Raw genomic sequence first — 21610 nt, 5'->3', positions numbered from 1 at the left:
GCGTTGAGCCCACCTGTGATATTAATAAAAGGAAACCACCAGAAGTAACACCTTTGGTACTGCCGTATTTTTCCTTAGATACTACAAGCGATCCTGGCGGGGGAGGCTGAGTCTATGGGTGTTTAGAGTTTATCCCATTGATCTCCTCCTCAGTGAAGTGAGTCAACTCTTTTGTTTTTAAGAAGTCTTTTTATTGTACATGTATTCACTTTATTTCATCTTTTATTCAGGTCAGAATTAAATTTTGTTCACTAATTTATCTTTTTTTTTTACTCAAAAACCTTCCTTTTCCCCTACTTATCCTCTTTTTCAAACCTGGTAGTAACAACCAGGAGTTTGGCGCCGTCCCAGTGGCTGTTTTTCTTTTCTTTGAACTATGGGAACTTAATAGGGCAGGGAGTACTTGACATGCAGCGGTAGTATTTTAGGGGCACTCTCTAGTCTGGCCCGCTGCACACAAAGCCTCAAAAGGGCTTCACAGAAATCATTCAGCCAAAGCCTAGATTCAGACAAAGTGTTTTTTCCAAAACAGCGAAAATTAAGATTCAAATCACTGAGTTATTGGCATGTATTATATATATATATATATATATATATATATATATATATATATTTATTAGAGATGAGCGAACCAGACAAGATTGGTTTTGTTTGGCGATCGCTGAATTTTTTGATCCAGGGAAAAGGGGAGAGAGGAAGAGGGGAGGAAAGAGAGAGATACTAGTACAGAAATGTGTGTTTCTGAACTATATATGCATTGTCTAAGGGGAACTCTTTATTATTATGGAGAGCCGAGTACATGTGCGCAGTATAGTAGACCAGTCGATGCCACTACTCTGCCGATAACACGATCACTATGTGATAAAGAGCACCCCAAATAGTACCCCACAAGGCAAGTCAACCAAGTAAGACAAGTCTCTCTTGAGACATTCGGTTCCATTATCCTTTTAGAAGGAGAACTAGCTTGCATCTTTCATTGAGAGAGGTGTAAGCTTTGAAGGATGTTGTAATTCACTTCTCTCACTTTCAGTTGAAGGGTACTGTGTAGGTGTATTTGCCCAAAGTTGATCCAAAATAGTGAAATAAAGTTGCTGAAGGTGTTGTCTTTGCTATACTGATGATGGACCCTCAGGTGAATAGGAGGACAATAGGAGCTATAATTATACCGACTTGCTGCTGCACAGCAGGTAGGTATACAGTAGGAACACAGCAGCAATGTAAGAGCTGCATTATTTTCACACAACAACTTGGCAGAGATGCCTTCCTGCCTTTTAAACATGCTTATGTAACAAAGCCAGAAAAATAGCTAAGCCAGCCTCACATCTGCAACTAGTTCTTTCAGGACAAAAGCCAGATGAGAACAACATTTCTGGTTTCAAGACCATAGGGGGAACCCCTGGGTGGGTACTATTCCTATTATGAAGACCGGTTGATACACGTAACAACTACTGCAGGATAGACAACACTCCTCTGTATTTCTGGGTAAAATATATGCAAATTATCATGTCTAACACCTGCCAGCATCAGATTTAGGAAAGCTAATTGGAATATCTTTCCCAGCAACCCAGAGAGACATCGCCTGGCTTACAATACTGCACACACTTACTTGCGCACACGTACTCTGCTACTTGGCATAGTAGGGGCATCGCCTGGTCTACAATACTGCGCACGCGTACTCGGCATATCATGAGTTCTCCATAATGAAAAAGAGTACCCCTTAGACGGACGTGTGCATGACCGCAAAGGAATTAGTTAGTCAGTGTGCTATCCGCAAAAAATGCACATGGGAGAAAAATAAAAATACAGTACTGCAATTGCAGGGAAATAACAGACTCTGTCCACATTCCAACAAATTAACGCAGCGCAGCAAAGGGATACTTTATAACCATTCTGAACTATGCGTGGGTTCAAACCTCATTAAACTCAGACTTTGGCCCCGTTCACGCCACGCTCAGTATGTATGGTCATCGTACACAGAGATGTACTGACGGGACAGCATGCTTTCCTATACAGTTGACCACAAGGTGTTATACTGTATACAGTATATTTCCCACAGTGTAGAAGCGTGAAGGTATCTGCGGGAAAATCTACATGTGGAAACTGAGGATAACAGTAGACACCACATGAAAGCCTAACCTTCTCCTCCATTACGATGACCCTTTTCATCCATGCAGGTTTTACCTGCAAAATCTGCCAAGTGGATTTAGTGCCATTTTTATATGTCCTTAAACAGATTTCCCGGGATTTTGATATTGACTGAAATCAACATGTAATCGTGGGGTCCGACACCCGGCAATCAGCTGTTTGAATAGGCCTCTTCCTAGGCCAGAGACGTTCATCGTTCACGTGGCCTACGTGCAGTTCAGTATGATTCAAGTGAATGGGGCTGAGCTGCAATACCAAGCACAACCACTATACTATATACGGCGCTGTGCTCGGTAAGGTGCAAAGAAGCGACGGCACTCAGCTAATTAAAACAGCTGATCGGCAAGGTTGCCGGGTGTCGGACCCCCACTATTTACACCTGAGGACAGGCTATCAATATGAAAATCTCTGAAAAACCCCTTTAAACTACAGGGATTCCCTAGTTCTTGTCAGTCTTTCACTACAAGCCTCCAGAGCTTCAACGAAAGACAGACTAGTGTGTGGGGGATAACATCTTTAAAAGGGCACCTAACAGCAGGATCAACCCTGTAAAACTAGCCATAATGGATGGTATGGTTGACACTGCTGATTAAAAACACACCTTTCTCCTCCCGATCCGCTATTTCGGAAAAATAAGTTTGCACATTATGGCCCAAGTGCACCGAGGGCGGGCCCTAGCCACTCAGTGCACTTTAGCTCCTATGCTCAGTTTCTCTCCACTTGATTGGACAGCCCCAGGAATCCAGGTGCAGGGGAGGGGAGCAAAGTGGCAGAGCTAAGGGCCCCAGCTTGGTGCACCTAAGCTATAATTTGCATATTTAAAAAAAAAAAAAACATATTTCTCCTAAAGACACCAATGGATTGAAGGGGGGAAAAAAAAGGTATTTTTTTTTTAAACAGAAGGGTCAACCCTACCAGGTGTTGTGGCTAGGTTAATAAATTGATCCTGCTGATCGATGATCTTTAATGAGGACTTGTCGCCTCTCCTGACCTGTCTGTGTTAGTAAATAAATTCTGGAGCTTTTATGTTTAGCACTCTGCTACCGCTCCTCTGTTATTCCTCCTAGAAATGGAAGAATAAATTGACAGCTGGGCATTACCGTTCTAAGAAAAAATGCTGCAGAACTGTTATTCCATAGGGCTTTTAAGTAGTTAGGACATGTCAGGAGAACATACGCATGGATGAGGCAATACCAGTCCCGTAGATCCATATTCTTAACTGTGGGGGGCAGCGTTTTAATAGTTAGTGCTGTTGCAGTACAGATCTCTCTCTTGCACATGAGCTGAATGGAGTTGCAATCTGACAATTCTCTTTGTAAGCCAAAATTTGGAGCAGGGAGGTTGTCGCTCCATTCTCTTTCCAGTTCATGCAAAGTGCATTCCAGGGGGCGAGAATGGGCAGAGGAGATGTTTTTTTCTTATTCTTTCTTTTTCTTTTCTAAGGGTCTGGTCATGGAAGTGTTAAGTTAGTGGTGGAATTCGTTTGCCGAGGCTTGACATTTGCAGAATGCGATCAGTGGGGTTCCTGGCACCATTGCCCTTTCACTCTAGAGATCGGCAGGGGTCCATGATCTTAGCGATAAGCCATGAATGTTTTCAAAGGATTTGGAAAAAAAAAGGTTGCTTTTTTAACAAAAACAGCGCCACACCATTCCACAGGTTGTGTGTGGTATTGCGGCTCAGAATGGTGAAGAATCACGACAGTAAGAAAAAACCCTTGACAAATTCGGCCCTGCTACATCTATATGTTCTTTAAAGCTGTACAGACAGTGCAGTTCTCCTTCGAGAAAGGTAATGGAGCAAACTGGGCGTACTTCAACAGGCTTCATGTGAAGCGATGGCTAAAAGACTTCACAGCAGGGTGTTTGGGGGGATCCTGACTGTCGTTCTCTAATCATTGGAAGGTGACCAGTGGGAAGTATGACCGCTGTGCATCATTATGTAGAGAGGGGTAAGGAGTCAGGCGTAGCAGTGTAAAGGAAAATGTATAGAAATATGGAGGAGAAAGAATGTATGTAAAAAAAAAAAAAAAAAAAAAAAAATTATATATATATATATATATATATATATATATAAAGAATGTTTTTAAATAATTCCTTGCACTGTCTCTTTAAATTTTACAAATTATTAGACCTGATAGTAATGATCAAATAAGAATATTCCTATCACTATGAAGGTAACTGGATCAGAAATGGCAGGGATTTATTTGTATTACCCAACTCTCCCAAAAATTGTATATAAATGGGCGGCTGAATCCAGTGCCCTGAAAATGAAATGTAGGGGCGTCCACATTTGACGGGGGCTAAAGTCTAAATCAAATCGCAATCTTGGAGCAAAGCAAAATAATAGATCAGAAAGCAGAGGACACCTTGAGAGGCGGACGCCTGTAGAGAAAGATCTTTTACAAGCGTCTGGTATGTACGTAATATATAAATATATATATATATATGCGCACACACACACACTGGCATATTCTAGGAGCAATGAAGCAAATACATAGAGTTCAGACTCTTGTTAAATGGGTTTTCCGCCCCGTTGTTACGTCACAGACTTTTATATAAGCACTTTGTCCAGGATTACACCCATCCATCGGTATACCTTATAACAGAGCAATCTTTGAAAAAGACGATTCCTTAGAATGGAATGAGATATGTAAATTTATTACATTAGTTAAAAGTGTCTGAGCAGTGGATTCCATCAGGGGTTACATAAGCACACTTAATTAAAGAGGACCTGTCCCCTCTCCTGACACAGCAGTTTTAATAGCTTTATGAATTCACCATGCAATAACAATTCTAGAAATCTATTCTTATGGCTCTATGTTGTGCCATTCCTTTATTACTTCTACCAGAAGTTATGAAAGAATTGCTAGCAGTCTGCAGTAAGGGTACAGAGGGGAGGTAACCAGTTGGGGGGGTGTCCTTGCACAGACTCACTCTATCCAATCAGTGCTGCCATTTTCAGACTGGGCAGGTACACACCCCCAACTTGTTACCTCCCCTCTGTACGCTTACTGCAGACTGCTAGCAATTCTTTCATAACTTCTGGTAGAAGTAATAAAGGAATGGCACAACATAGAGCCATAAGAATAGATGCTCCAGAATTGTTATTGCATGGGGAATGCATGAAGCTATTAAAACAGGAGCGGTGAAAGTTCCTCTTTAAAGGGGTATACGGCACATCAATAAAATACGCCATAAATGTACAGTAGGTGAGGGTCCCACCTCTGGGACCTGCTCCTGTCTTAAGAACGGGACTCCAGAAGTGATTGGAGAGCTTTCATCATTCACTGCAATGGGACTTTTGAAAACAGACAACACTCAGCTACTTTTTAGAAGTACCATAATGGTGACTAGAGACTGGCAGCACATGCGCAGCTTCTTCTCCATTTACCTTCAAGTCCCCACGCTGGAGATAGGAGAGGCACCTATCAGACATATATGGCACATCCTAGAGATATGCCATCAATATCCGAGAGGTGACAACCCCTTTAAAAAAAAGAGTAACTACACTTTTTTGATATAGGGATCAGCGGGGATCCCAGGGATGAGAGCCCTGCCAATCTAACGAGGAGTCAGAAGCTTTCAGCCCATCGCTGCTTCTCCTCGCTGCTGAGCACAATACTGAAGATGTCTCATAGGCTTTCTATTGAGACCGTCTTCAGTATATCTCTCAGCAGCGAGAAGAGAAAGCGTTTGGCTCCTCGTTCTAGAGATCGCGGAGGGCTCAGCACTGGGACCCTTACCAATCATCTTTTTTTTTTATATATCCCTATATCCCTATAAACTAGATTTTTGTACTCGCCGTAAAATCTGTTTCTCATCCGTCTCATTGGGGGACAAAGGCCTTGAACACGGGTATAGCTGTTGCCGCTAGGCGGCAGACTAAGCACAAAGTGTAAGCTCCTCCCTCTTCAGCTATATCCCTTCCTGCAGGGACCAAGCTCATCAGTTTAGTGCAAAAGCAGTAGGAGAAGCCAGACATAAGAAAATCACATCATGTGCAAACCCAGAACCACACAGGCCCAAAAAGGCCCATAAACAAAAAACTGGGTGGGAGCTGTGTCCCCCAATGAACAGAAGAGAAACAGATTTTACGCTAAGTACAAAAATCTAGTTTTCTCATCTGTCTCATTGGGAGGACACCGGCCTTGACCATAGGACGTTCCAGAGCAGTCCCTGAGGGTGGGCTTAACTTCAACCCCCCTGTCAATCATAGACTTGCTGTCTGCAAAACTCTACGCCCCCAAAAAGCTTCAGAAGATGCAAAGCTGGGCACTCTGTAAAACTTTAAAAAAGTATGCAAAGACGACCAGGTCACCGCCTTGCACACCTGAAGGGCCGAAGCCCCGTGATGCACTGCCCAAGAGGCCCCCACTGACCGAGCCGAATGAGCAATCATCCGGAAGGGCGGGGACTTGGTCCTTAACACGGTACGCTTCAACAACAGCCAAACGAATCCATCTGGAAATGGAAGTCTTTGACGCTGCCGGCCCTCGTCTCGGCCCCTCTGGAATCACGAACAGTGAATCCGTCCGCCTGAAAGATGCCATCTGGGACAGATAGATACGCACTGCACGCACCAGATCCAGAGTATGGAGCGACTGTTCTCGAGGATGAGACGAGTCCGGACAAAATAAAGGAAGACTAATCTCCTCATTGAGCTGAAATGTCGACACCACCTTCGGCAAGAAGGACTGCACAGGGCAAAGGACCACCTTATCCTGATGGAGGATCAGGAAGGGCGACCGACATGACAGAGCCGCGAGTTCCAACACTCTACGGATAGAAGTAATTGCAACCAAAAAAGCCACCTTATACAGGAAAGCGCAGCGACACCTGCTGCAAAGGCTCAAATGGAGAAGATTGGAGAGTGTTGAGCACTAGATTAAGATCCCAAGGATCCGTCGGAGGACGGAAAGGGGGCGCAGCATGTCCCACCCCCTGCTGAAAAGTCCAAACCGCCGAAAGTGAAGCTAAGTTTCGCTGGAAAAAAAAATGGAGAGAGCCGACACTTGCCCTTTGAGGGAGCTGAGACACAGCCCCAAGTCCATGCCCGGCTGCAGTAAAGGCAAAAGTCGCGTCAAAGAAAAACGAACGGGAGACAGCTGTCGCCGCTCGCTCCAACTAAAGTAGGACTTCCAGGTCCGATGGTAGATTCTGGAAGACGTAGGCTTCCTGGCCCGAATCATGGTCTGGACCACCGCATCCAAAAACCCATGAGCTTTCAGTATGGGGGCTTCAACAGCCATGCCGTTAAATGTAGCGACCCTAAATTCGGGTGAAAGATCAGCCCCTGCGACAGCAGGTCCTCCCGGAGCGGAAGACGCCAAGGTTCGTCGGCGAGAAGGGAGACTAGCGACGCGTGCCACACCCTGCGCGGCCAATCTGGCCAAACCTTCGTGAAGACCCTGGGAGCCATGGCCAGGCCGAACAGGAGGGAGACAAACTGGTAGTAAAATGGACCCTCTGCGAACCGGAGCAGCAGCGTGTGAATTGCCTGAAAAAAATAATCTGCGGCTGCGGGGGAGGCCGGAGGAGACGACCGAAAAAAACAGGACGGAGGGGAGGACTTCAAGTCCAGCTTGTAGCCCTCTGCAATGACCTCCCTTACCCACGCATCTGAGACGTGAGCCAGCCAAACATGCCGAAACACATGAAGCCGGCCGCCCACCCGAACGGAGGGCGCCGAGAGCCGCCCGTCATGCAGCGGAGCTCTTAGGGTTAAAGGACTTGGAGCCTTAGGGTTAAAGGATGGCTTGCGCTTCTGGCCTGCGGCCGACTTATCGGACGCTCCCTTGGGGCCAGATTCCGCTTTTTTGACTTATCAGACTGCCTCCTGTTCTGTGGTAAATGGGTGCTCTTACCACCTGTAGCGTCCGAAAGGATCTCATCCAGGCGCTTAGCAAAAAGTCTGCTGCCGGTAAAGGGGAGGGCCGTCAGGGTCCGCTTTTGAAGCATTATCTGCCGCCCAGCATGAGAGCCATAGGGTACGGCAAATAGCCACCAACAGTGCTGACGAGCGAGCCATAAACCTGGCCGCGTCCAAAGATGCTTCACAAACATATGCACTGGCATGCGAGAGCTGAAGGGCCACATCTGCAAGTTACCCCGAGGGGACTCCCGAGTCGAGACCCTGACGTAAATTACTTCCATAGCCTTGTTCACCCATGTAGAGGCAAACACCGGCTGCAGCGCTGTGCCCACTGCTTCAAAGGCAGATTTTGCAAACGCTTCCAGCTTCTAATCTTTGATATCAGAAAAAGAAGACCCATGCGCCATTGGCAAATTAATATGTTTAATCAAGCGGGAAACTGGCGGGTCCACTATAGGTGGAGCCGACCATTTCTTAGTCAAATCCTCCGGAAAAGGATGTTTTGGCAACATGAAATGTCTATCAGGGAAATTCCACTTGTTGGAGAGAGAGGAATCAAATTCCTGGTGGCTGGGGAAACACTTGTGCGAATGACGGGACTTTCTAAAGGAAACACCCGCACTGGCAGATGACGGAGTTGGATCCTCAACCTGCAACGTCTCAATAACTGCCGTAATTAAACTGTCCACCATGGAGGATAGTTGCGGCGACTGACCCTCCTGTGAGACAACATCCGCATCTGACCCTCTCTCCTCGGAACATGCCTCTTCAACTGAGGACATGTCGGAGTGACACTCTCTAGCAGGAGGAGGAGAGGCCGAAGACACGGGAGACACAGAACCCCTTTTGGGGGAGGAAGTTCTGGCCTGTTTTGTGGGGCAGCCGCGATGGGCACAAGCCCCATGATCCCCAGAGTCGGACCAGTCAGAGGACTGCATTGCCGACAATCGCCCCAATATATCCACAATAGCTTTGTTGGTGTTGGAGACATCCTGTACCACCCTAGACAGGGAACGCGCCCATTCCGGTTCTTCCATAAGCTGAGCAGCGGGAAGCAATGGGTTCGGAGCTGAGCCACTTGATGGTGGCGTAGCACACGCAAAGCAGCGGGACTGAGAGAATGGAAATTTTGCTCGACGTGATGCGCAGGCAAAATGACGCGCCAACGGAACCGCCTGCTTCGGGACCTGGGTTCAGACATAATGACACCCCTGTCACCCCAATGAGGCAAATGGTAAGGTTAGGCCCTGCAAGAAGGGACAAACACCACTTACTCAGCCTGTGTCCCTCCAAAGGCCAGTCAGACCCTTATTTCCTGCTGGGAGCTTTAAAAATCCGGAAGTGGGCGGAGACCACTCTCCCACTGCTCTGCCGCTGACGTGGGTGCGGGACGAACAAGCCCCCCCCCCAAATGCTGCCGGCTCCAGCGCCATCATCAGGCCACGCCCCCTCGCTCTCAGGCCACACCCCCACACTGGCATTCCCAGCCGTCTCAGATACTGGCCAGGGACAATAAGCCATGGGGGGGACCCTGCATGAATAGGCTGCACAGAAGCCGGCGCCTCCATTAACAACGGCGCCGGGTGCCCCAGAACCGATGCGCCGACCCGGCCGCCGTCCGCCTGGGAAGCCGCAGCAGACGCCCGGTGTGTACAAAGAAGGCAGCCACCCCCTTGCTGCAGCAGCGTCCCAGGTAAATTAACCCTTCAAAAGGAGATTGCTGCCCAAGTCCACACGTGGGGAGGAGGGGATACTGGCTGGGGTACTGGAGGGGGGCACTGGAGGTAGTACTGAAGGGGTTACTGGAGGGAGGGTGGAGGGGAGCACTGCTCCTACTCACCTGTCCGAAGTCTTCTGCCCCCCTGGCTGCAGCCGGATCACCACCTTCGGTGTGCGGACCCTTGGTGAGGGATGCTACACCGGAAACAGAGGGGACTTTTGCTGCGGTGGCAGTGGTGATGCGATTGCTGGCGGGAGACAGAGGTTTGTACGGGAACCTCTGGTCCTCCTTTTCTTCCGTAGAGCGGGAATGAGCAGGGGGTTTGGGTGACCCCCTGGTCTCCCATCTCCTGGTTGGGAGTGCAGGCTGTTTAAAAGACTGCCTGAAGCTTCCCACAAATTAGTAACTAGCAGACATGCAACACAGGAAGGTCTGCCTCCTACAGACACTAAGCTAAAACTGATTAGCTTGGTCCCTGCAGGAAGGGATATAGCTGAAGAGGGAGGAGCTTACACTTTGCGGTGTTAGAGTCCGCCTCCTAGCGGCAACAGCTATAACCATGGTCACGGCCCGTGTCCCCCAATGAACGGAAGAGAAAAGTGTAGTTCCGCTTTTTAAATTTTGTAGAAAAAAAGTCCAACATTTATAGAAAAGATCTTATGTCCTGCAGTATATAACAAGCTTGTATTACACAGCCCAGTATCAACCAGCATACAAGCCCAATGTTTACCAGTAAACCTGCAAGGATGGCGGTCATAGCCATGTTCTATGTGGACATACCTGTATCTTAGCTGTGCAGTACTGCTCCCCCACATAACAGAAATCTCCAGACACATTGGTCTCAAACCAGAGGTGATCACCGTACAGAGCGGACTCCTGCAAACAGAGAGAAAAGATAATAAGATTACAGATTACTACCAGGACCTGCTCACTGGTTATCACTGTTACCCTGCAGTAATGGGGTCTGAATCTGACCAGTGTCTGACTATGTATAGATAGCTGATAGGAGAGCTGACAGATCTTCTATACTACACCACACAGGAGAGCCGACAGATCCTCTATACTACACCACACAGGAGAGCTGACAGATCCTATATACTACACCACACAGGAGAGCCGACAGATCCTCTATACTACACCACACAGGAGAGCCGACAGATCCTCTATACTACACCACACAGGAGAGCTGACAGATCCTCTATACTACACCACACAGGAGAGATGACAGATCCTCTACACTACACCACACAGGAGAGCTGACAGATCCTATATACTACACCACACAGGAGAGCTGACAGATCCTCTATACTACACCACACAGGAGAGCTGACAGATCCTCTATACTACACCACACAGGAGAGCTGACAGATCCTCTATACTACACCACACAGGAGAGCTGACAGATCCTCTATACTACACCACACAGGAGAGCTGACAGATCCTCTATACTACACCACACAGGAGAGGTGACAGATCCTCTATACTACACCACACAGGAGAGCTGACAGATCCTCTATACTACACCACACAGGAGAGCTGACAGATCCTCTATACTACACCACACAGGAGAGCTGACAGATCCTCTATACTACACCACACAGGAGAGCTGACAGATCCTCTATACTACACCACACAGGAGAGCTGACAGATCCTCTATACTACACCACACAGGAGAGCTGACAGATCCTCTATACTACACCACACAGGAGAGCTGACAGATCCTCTATAATACACCACACAGATGTAACTCAGAATTGGCACAAGGGAGGTTATCATAATGTATTAACAACATTACAAATTTCTTGTATGTAGATTCATTTTATATGAAATCTAATATGATGTAAAAAGGTGAACATGCACTTTCATAATTAAAGGGGTTCTGCATCTTTTTCTTACCGATTATCTATCCCCTGGATAGATCATAAGCATCTGATAGTCAGGGGTCCGACACGCAGGAACCCCACCGATCAGCTGTTTGAGAAGGCAGTGGGGCTGGCAGTAGCGCCGCGGCCTTTTGGCTGTTTCCCACAAGCCCAGTGATGTCACGACTAGTATCGCCTGGGCGCGGCTAAGCTCTGTTCACTTCAATGGAGCTTATCCGCGCCCAGGCCAGGGGTAATAGTCGTGATGTCACTGGGCCTACGGAACACAGCGAGAAGGATGTGGAGCTATTGCCAGCTAATCGGCGGGGGTCCCGAATGTCAGATCCCCGCCAATCAGACATAGATCATCGGTAAGAAAAAGATGCAGAACCCCTTTAAGAAATATGATATCAGAGCAGATAATCTGTTCTTTTGCCACCTTATCAGAAGGCAGCGCTATAAGAGATCTTGAAGGTTCTTCCCCTCGGCCACAGAAACTAAGCTTAGAGGAAGTAAACTAATACGAACCAGAAAAGGAAACCATTAAAATAACAGCACGGTAACAACTACATGACATAAAAAGGTTGAAATAAAAGAATTTAAAATAAAGTTATAATAAAACTATTGGGAAAATACTAACAGGAAAAAGGGTGTATTCGCAAACGCCACAGGAAACCACAACCTGAAGAAGTCTGCAGATAAAGTTTACCGCCCGGCAGATCTGAACTACCGGCCGGACAAGGAAGGTAAATCCTGCCAAAGACAGACCCACCACCAACCAAACACTCAGGGTTATGAGAAGCCATTCAGCAGCAGTCTCCAGAGAGGAAGGAATAACGTAACAGAGCACAGAAGAGGTGGGGAAAATACAAGGTCCACGATTTTCTAAAAACAGCCAAAAGATTACAAACCAGCCACACAAAATAACCAGTCCTTTCTATGGAGGAAGGATGGTTTTTGTGAACGGTTCCAGAGGGAAGAGATAAAAATCTGAAAAGGTCAAACAAAAAATATAAATAAAAATGGACTAAAATAAAAAAATATCTACATGCCCGTCTTTTAAAAGGAGTTTTCCGGGTGTAAAACATTGATTATTTATCCTACAGTCAGTTGGGGTCCAAATCCCCTCATCGATCAGCGGTTAGAAGCGGCCATGGCACTGCGGCCTATTACTAGGCTAGTGACGTCAAGTTTAGTGGTCACACAGCTTATTTGTAGAACATTCTCATTCATGTCGCATGCAAAAAAAAAACATACGCTTGGACCGCATCCGATCCGCACTTTTTGCGGATCGGATGCCAGTGCCATTGATTCCACTGTGTGCCGTCCACATCCGTTCTGTGGCCCTACAATAGAGATAGAACATGTCCTAGATTTGTCTGTTTTGCAGACACTGATAGGACATTTGTGCAGGAATAAAAATAAATAAAAAAATTGCCGGCACGCACACGGCCGGGATCCACGTTTTGCAGATTCGTGATTTGAGGACCACAAAACGGTTATGGTCGTGTGCATGAGGCCTCAAGTGAATGCGCCTGGGCTGCAATACAATGAACGCCACGGTGCATGGTAAGCTTCAAGGAGGCTACAGCCTCTTCAAACAGCTGATCGGCAGAGTGCTGGGAGTCGGACCCCCACCGATCAGATATTGATGACCCATCCTGAGGATAAGTCATCAATATTCTACTTCCAGAAAAACTCCTTTCCACTGGGAAATGCCATCACTTTTAGATCGATGGATGGAGGACGTACTGCCGGGATCCCACGATCCTAAATTTGGAGGGGCCGCAGCATGGTTGTAGCACTGTGTACCCTTCGCTATCCTAGTGCTACGGCTCCTCAATTCTCAGGATCATGGGGGTTCTCTGGCAGCTTTGAAAGTGATGCCCTATTCCTTACTGTGTGTGATGGAAATGTTCCTAGCTATATGCCCCCATTGTCTGTAATGGCAAAACTCCTTTAAAAGTCATTTCCTTATTATGAAGTGCAAGAAAATTACAATTTATGTTAGAATTAAGCAGAAGTCTTGTGCCCTCTGCACTTTGATTGACAGGGCCAGGCAGTATATGTATGTCATCACGCTTGGCCCTGACTTCTCCTAAAGTCAATCAAAGTGCAGAGGGCGCGGCAGTTGCAGAGAGAGCTGAGCCTCTAGGTGTAATGGTAACGCCCCCGTTGCTCCTAGAGGCTAATTTGCATATATTAAAACATCATTTTTCGCAGCAATGCGGGCACATATGAACATGGGACCAACATGCCTTTTAACCAGTGAACCTAGAAGCTTAGAGAAATTTGGGAACAAATATGGTGCATCACCTGCAGGAAACCAGGTTATTGGGAAGGGGGAGGGGGGGAGAAATGCAGAATACTCACGCTCCAGTCCACAGTACTGCGTATGTGCGTTTCCGAGTCAATGTGCAGCACATTGGATGAGGATGATGAAGGTGTGAGATGTTGGGCTCCAGATTTGGCAATGGCTTTTCTGCAAGACATAAAGATGCATCTGAGACTGTGTACAAACTATATTACAACCAACTCATAAAGTCTACACAGTCCACACAGAGAATCGGGCATCCGGCAGAAGGGTCATACACATCGAAAACCCCTTTAGGGTCCATTCACACGTCCTTAGAATGGGTCCAGATCCGTTCCACAACTTTGCGGAACGAATCCGGACTCATTCATTCTCTATGGGACCGGAAGAGATGCGGACAGCACACACACCGCATTTCCGGAGCGCGGCCCCGATCTTCCGGTCCACGGCTCCCGAAAAAATTGCGGACAAGAATAGGCAGTTCTGTGGGGGTGCCGGCCGGGTGTGTAACAGTTGTAAGGTCCAAACCTTGGAGAACCTGATGATAAGATGTCACCTAGTGGCCAAATACTACAATATCTACAAATTCTGTCTTATTCCCTGCTGCTCCAGTGGTGCCGGTCCACTGACCGATGCACTCATGTGCCATTATGGCACATAAGAGCTTAAAGGGGACCCGTCATCTCCCCAGACATGTCTCTTTTAGTAACCGCTGGCATTCGCCATGTCATAACAATTCTGGAATATCTATTCTTATGACTCTATGATGCACCATTCCTTTATTATTCCTGCTAGAAGTTTGCAATGCAGGTCCAGATGGGGGTTACCAGTTGGGAGTGTGTCCCTACACAGTCAAACTCTGGCAGCACTGACTGGATAGTGTCAGACTGTGCAGGGACACACCCACAACTGGGAACACCCACCTGGAGTCTCATTGGCAATTCATTCATAACTTCTAGCAGGAATAATAAAGGAATTGTTATTACTAGGGAGATGCAAGTAGCTACTAAACAACAGACAAGTCAAGAGAGGTGGCAGCTCCTCTAGGCCAATGTCAACACCCACCGGAGAGAGAATGTGGATCGGCAAGGCTTTGTAAAGTCTGGAATTACCCTTTACACAGTTATTTGTGTCTCATAAAATCGATGGCACATCGTAAGGATAAGCTATCACTTTGGTGATCTGCGGACGCCCAACCTCTGCCACTGATCCAGAGAATGAAGTGGCTGCAGCACTGATTTAGCTCTGCAGCCCCTTTATGGTTTTTACCTGCAGAGCAGCGCTCCCATCATCCACCATTACAGTGCAAAACCTGTGCTGCGGCTCCTTAGTTTTCCAGACCAGTGGTGGTCGCAGAGGTCCGACGGCATAACTATATGCTACCACTTTGATTTGTGGATACCCCCCCCAAGCCCATGACTTGGTGCCATCAACCAGATGACCTGTTTTCTTGCTTGCCACTAGTTTGCCATCTGGACACGGTCCGTCAGCCGGATGAGCATCGGGCCATGAAACAGATAAGAAGCACAAGTGACCCTGCCTATAGCAGCCAATCCCAGTTCAACTTTTATTTTCTCAACCGCTCTGGAAAAATGCAAGCCGTCCCGTGATTGGTTGCAAAAGGACAACAAGGCAAATCATCTTCTGTCGGACATTTTTGATACATGGGGCCTTTTCACACCTTGCGGTCAACGACAGGACGGTTTTTGCAATATCGATATATCTTCTCCAGAGAGCTTGAGTCAGGCTATAGCATTCCTTCTCCTGTACTGGAGATTACACAGGTGCCCGCAGATACTGCCAGCGCAGAACACTTTCTAAAGCCAAAATAAACAAAGCCCCTGGACGCGGCGTGGGGGAAAATACGTACTCAAATATCACGTTCTAAAGATAGGACTGTGCCAAACAGAGCTGAAGGGTAAGCAGAGAAGGTGTACTGTCCAACACCCGCATGAACACTCTGTTCACACAAATAAAGGGCGTGCCACGGGCAGGACACCTGGGGGTAACCGCAGGCATCATGCTTCCTTTAAAAGGGTGTGCTGCCTTACGGAGAACTAGGGTTACAAATGTCTAAGGCAGGGGTCAGCAACCGTCGGCACTCCAGGATGTGGGGGGAAAACTACAACTCCCAGCATGCTTCATTCACTTCTATGGGAGTTCTGAAAAACTGCTAAGCGAGTGCGCATGCAGTCGTAGTTTTACCACCGCTGGGGTGCCGATCCCTGGTCTGGGTCAGCAACTTCTGGCACTCTTGCCGCTTTGAAACTACAACTCCCAGCCTGCTAAATGTACTTCTTGGGGGGTTCCGAGAACAGCAGAGCAGAGTGGGCATGTTGGGAGTTGTAGTTACATAACTGCTGGAGTCCGGGAGGTTGCTGAATCCCTGTTGCAAAGGCATAACACTTCAAGGAGTCAATTAGAGCAGCGCAGGAACCAACATGGGCTAAATTTGCTGCGTTTTCTGCGTCGGAATCGGCGTCAAAAAACAATTCCAAACAGCCAATGGGAATCAGCATTGTCTTTTTTTTTTTTTTTAACACTGTATTAACTAGAAAAGCATGCGCTATCTTGGCGTGGAAAATGCGCTGAATCTCCCACTGAATTAAATGGATATCGGCCAAAAACCGCGTCATTTTTAGCGAAAAATGCGGTTTGAAATTAAGTAAACAAAACACCAATTCATAAAAAAAGAAATAAAAAAAAACGGGCCTACAAATAACATCTTCAACAATCAGGACTGGTTGCCCCATTTGACCCGTCAGCAGACTACAGGCTGTTGCTTACGGTGGCCTGTAGTCTGCTGACAGTTTTTCTAATCAAGCAATACAGTGCTACAGGCTCAAAGGGTTAATACGGGATTCACCCTTAAGGACGTGATGGGTGCATTACAAATTGAGGGCCCCCCCTACCCCACCTTTACTAGTCCCCTGCGTACAGTTTGCGTTGGTCAGTGGTGGAGTCAGGAGTGCAGGGTTGAGGGTCACATATCTCCATGCTACTGGACATGGCAGAAGAACTCTGGGAGACGTTTTCCTGGTCGCTTCCTTCCTCAGACGTCTCTTCCAATTCTTCCTCTTCAGAGTTTTCCTCTTTGGTCTTTGGTTCTTTTTTCATCTGGATAAGGCTTGCGAGAAACATGGAAGGCCCCAAGAGCTGACGATCGATACAGTGCAACTTCCCCGCCCGTCTCTTCTGAACGGCAAATCGTGGACTCAGGCCTGGGGTGGTTGTACTTGACCTCCTGCGTCCGTCCTTCCTCCCGCCACTTGCTGGAGTGGCCAAACCAATCGGGAGAGCTGGCGCCTGAGTCACAGAACAGCGTCTCTGCATGGACAGGGTGGTGGACGCCAGGCCGGCACTGGATCGACGGCGGGCTTTGCCAGTGGTGACGACCACGTTACACCTCCGTAAAGGCAGGGGGCAGGACATTTCAGAAGGGGGAGGCGCGGGCTTCTTCCTGAAGTGCCTTTTAAAGAACGTATCCATAGCGTTCTCGTTGCGGAGGGGGTACGGGTACAGCACCGGGCGGTCAGCGGAGGAGGCGGCTGTTGACGTAGAAACCGCCAGTTAAAATACAGCAAATGCCAAGTTGTCACTTCTCTGATTTAATATACAGAGGCGCGATGTGAAACCCCGAGCACATCAAATTCATCAATTCTAAATTAAATATGGAAATTACAGACGCTCTATATTTAGACTCTGCATAATTTTACATCACCGCCCGTGAAATCAGGATTAAATGAATCAATAATCTGTAAAACTATCCAGCAAGGGAGGACTGCAGCGCCAAATCTAGTACCAAAAAGTCTACAAGATGCCACAAGTATTAAAGTCGAGGACAGAGCGTCGTCCACCACAATTCAATGCACTGCCCTAACTGGGGAGGACCTACAGCGTTGTTCATCCTGAGCTTCCGTGTTCATGAATTCATTGTACAGCAGTCAATAAAGCAGTCCTTTATCTGGAAATGACCTACAGCATTCTTTTACCTGAGTTTTTTTGGTTAAGGGGGGGGGGGGGGGTATCCCATGACAAATATGAAATCAGATATAAAGTACATGACAACCCCTTTCTAATAAAGTTAGAACCAGCCCTGGACCTCACATGGATCCAGAGATCTCCACATTGATGCAGTCTGAGGGGGGAAGGGGGGTGCCCTGTCTTAGGAGTGTGTCCTTTCTGCTGTAAATATCTCCCTAGCACAGCTCAGGGGTGGTGTCCTTTCTACTGCAGATTTCTACCTATCACAGCTCAGGGGTGGTGTCCTTTCTGTTGCAGCTCTCTCTCTAACGTAGCTCAGGTTTGTGCCTTTTATGCTGCAGTTCTCTACCTATCACAGCTCAGGGGGGTGTGGCCTATCTCCTGCAGCTCTCTAACACAACTCAGGTTTGTGTCCTTTCTGCTGCAGCTCTCTCCCTATCACAGCTCAGGGGATGTACCCTTTCTGCTGCAGCTCTCTCCCTATCACAGCCCAGAGGGCGTGTCCTTTCTGCTGCAGCTCTCTCCCTATCACAGCCCAGAGGGCGTGTCCTTTCTGCTGCAGCCCTCGCCCTATCACAGACCAGAGGGTGTGTCCTTTCTGCTGCAGCTCTCGCCCTGTAACAGTCACGGCTTTTAACAGTAAATATGGCTGGTGGCAGTTGAAGGATGGAAACGAGGACTTGCGTCCACCTCGCGAAATAGACAGGAAAAAAAATAAAGGAAAACAGCAGGTGACGCTATAAAGAGACATTCTATTGAATAAATCAGTGGCCACACTTAATTTCTAATTACATCCAATTACAAAAGTATTCAGATCCAGGTAATCGTTTGAAATGAATATTGCCTAAAACTCCCTGACGGTGAGGGACCTCTCACAAGGGCTGAGGACCGAGACATTTACAAATTTTTTATTCTGGATAATAGTCCTGTGTAAAGCTGCCGCTGACCATCCGACGACAGGAGACGCACGCTCGCTGGGTGACTGCTGCTTTCACGTGCCACTGAAGATCACTGCTGGCGGGCAGCACTGACCACAAACAATGAATCTGTATGGGCCAAATGTCCAGCCGACCGCCATCTACAACATACGTCCAGTTTTAAACCCTGTCCTGGCGAGTCCTAAGGTTGCACCGGGTATCGAAGTCTCGATACTTTTACGCCCGGTTCAATTCCAGGATTAACCATAGCCCATCCTGGGGTGAAATACAGTTATAAAGACGATCCTTACACATAATCCAAAAACATAAAATGCAACTATAAACACCCAAAAACTTTTAGTAAGTGGCTAAACGAAAACCGATGATCCTGCAGTCGTTAAGGGGTTAAGCCTTCTCCATGGTCATGCTTCCAAGTCAGCTGCACTCCTGGCCTTTGATGTAGGTGGTAAGTGGACTGAGGGGGATGCATTTTTTTAATGCATTTATGTATATATTAATGAGGAGCTTTCATATGGTAAATCAGCGTCATCCCCCCCGCCGCTGGCACCTGCAGGGGCAGAGGAAGAGGAGATGTAGCAGAGCAGATCGGCGCTGCACACGGCGAGATCAACCGGAATTTCTGAAGCACATTTTACACCGACATCCCCACCTCATCTAACCTACCGCTGCAAAACCTGCAATGTAAGGGCTCGTGCACACAAACGTATTTTCTGTCCGTGTTTTTGCAGCCCATATGCGGAACCATTCATATCAATGGGGCCGCAAAAAAAAAAAAAAAAAGGAAATGACTCTGTATCCGTATGTCTGCAATTCTGTTCCGCAAAGAAATAGAACATGTCCTATTCTTGGCCGTTTTGAGGACAAGGACAGGCATAGTTACAATGGATCCGCAAAAAATATGGATGTAACACAGAGGTCATCCATTTTTTTGTCAGACTGCAAAATACATACGGTTGTGTGCATGAGCCTGACCTGCTCGCCGAAACTGCCATTTTCTTAAAGGAGCCGTCGCGTGGAAGTTAAAGTAATAGTCCCCAAATACTGATATTTAGGGACTGCAGTGGCACATTGTATACCTGCTGTGTCCATAAACAGACCTGCACATATCCCATACACCGATGTGGACCAACCATATGGGCATAGTCCCCAGGACCACAGCTCAATCGACTGTTATAGCACCACTTAAGAGAGTATTAAAGCGACAGACATTTACGGAATGACCCTAGGATATGCCCAAAATATCTCAAGACCTCATTGCGTTTCCAACCCTTTGAAAAAGGGGAACAGTGACATACGATGTGTTAACCCGAATCAAGCGGCATGCTAAGCGGGCAATCCATGGGGGGCCCAGGACACTCTGGGGGTCATTTACTAACAATTTTACACCTTTTTTTTGGCATAAAATTGTTGCACGACCCCTTTTTTGCCGCACGGGCGTTTTGACGCCACGTTCAACACAAAGTAGTGTTGAGGGAGTGGCAGGGGGGTGGAGATGGGCCCTGCCAAATTTACAAATTTTGCACCTGGAAAAAGGTGTAAAAGTTGACGAAAAACTACTCCAACCACGGACTACAAAAGAAGCACCTCATTTATGAAGAGGCGCACGCCCCGACATAAATTAGGCGCATCTTGCTGCAGCAACACTGGTGTAAATGGAAGTAAAAAGACCGTTAAAAAATGACTGTCTTAGTAAATGACGCCCTTGCCTAGCCTTTCATAACTTTAGCTTTGGGCTGTTTTTGGACGACCATGGGTGTCAGAACTGCATGGCTCAAGTTTTTTTTTTTTATGTTAAACATTTTATTACAATTTTTTTTAAAAAATTCCATGTCACTATATTGTTAAAACAAAATCTTGCAATTTTCACACTGGCCACCAAGTGTAGACTTCCGGTTCTGTAGAGATCATTTCTCAGCAGTCATCTCATTATTATTATTATAATTATAAACAGACAAGGATCACAGTGACAGGTAACATCTATATAACGATATCACAGGGTCCACCATTCATAACAGATGAAGTCATAGCCTATCTACTGCCCCTCTCTGTACAATGACCTCTGCACAGGTCACAGAGCATGCCCACAACACTCTCCCGTAACAATTAACCTGACTAAATGCTGCCAACAGTGTGCAGGCAGGATGGCTGACCCTATAATCTTGCATGGAAAACAGAAAAAAAGCCATCAGAAAATAAAAAAGAAATTAGATAAAATAAAATAAAAGAATAGAATGTGTGTCAGCATCTGGATTTTTATAGAAAAATTATAGGTGTCACATGCCCTTTAAATGGATTATTACTACCCCTGATAGATGCAGGGCCCACCTCTGGGGCCCACACCTGTCTTCAGAACAGGGGTCCTTAGCCACGTCCCACCTGGTGAGGCACATGTGCAGCTCTATCCATTCATTTCTATGGGAGATACACAAACAAGGGAGCGTGCCAGGGAACTGGACATAGGTGTGGGTATCAGAGGTGGGATAAGCCTTTAAAATGGACTTCCTTGTGTTCCCCTCCAAAATAAATTATTCCGGAGCTTCTTTTATTAGGGCTCTGCATTGTACTTTTCCTCTGTTACTCCTCCAGGAAAATGTATGAACTAGTTGACAACTGGGTGTTACCATTCCACTTGTCCATTGGGAATTTCTGATACCCTATTGACCAGGGGAACGGTTAAACCAAATTTTCAACACTTCCAGGTGGAATAATAGAGGGACGGCAAACAAAGGTTTCTAAGAAAAGATGAGCTACAATACTTTGAGCAGGGAATACA

General features: G+C 47.0%; 1 protein-coding gene across 9 annotated transcripts in view; it reads right to left on the bottom strand.

Moving 5' to 3' along the window:
* Positions 1-21610, bottom strand: part of DGKZ (diacylglycerol kinase zeta) — a 179420-nt gene that overhangs the window by 60015 nt on the left and 97795 nt on the right. For 5 of the 9 annotated variants that reach the window (XM_040409150.1, XM_040409152.1, XM_040409153.1 and 2 more), the window contains exons 2-3: positions 13975-14083; positions 10520-10615 (exon numbers count right to left, since the gene is read on the bottom strand). In XM_040409150.1, coding sequence (XP_040265084.1) covers positions 10520-10615; positions 13975-14083 — 205 coding nt within the window. Of the gene's footprint in view, positions 1-10519; positions 10616-13974; positions 14084-15596; positions 15618-16853; positions 17464-21610 lie in introns of those variants that run through there. The other 4 variants (XM_040409147.1, XM_040409148.1, XM_040409149.1 and 1 more) reach the window with 2 other exon arrangements.

Source organism: Bufo bufo, chromosome 10 (genome assembly GCF_905171765.1).
Source record: "Bufo bufo chromosome 10, aBufBuf1.1, whole genome shotgun sequence".
NCBI lineage: Eukaryota > Metazoa > Chordata > Amphibia > Anura > Bufonidae > Bufo > Bufo bufo.
The sequence above is the reverse complement of the archived record's forward strand: the minus strand, read 5'-3'. Positions and strand labels throughout refer to the sequence as shown.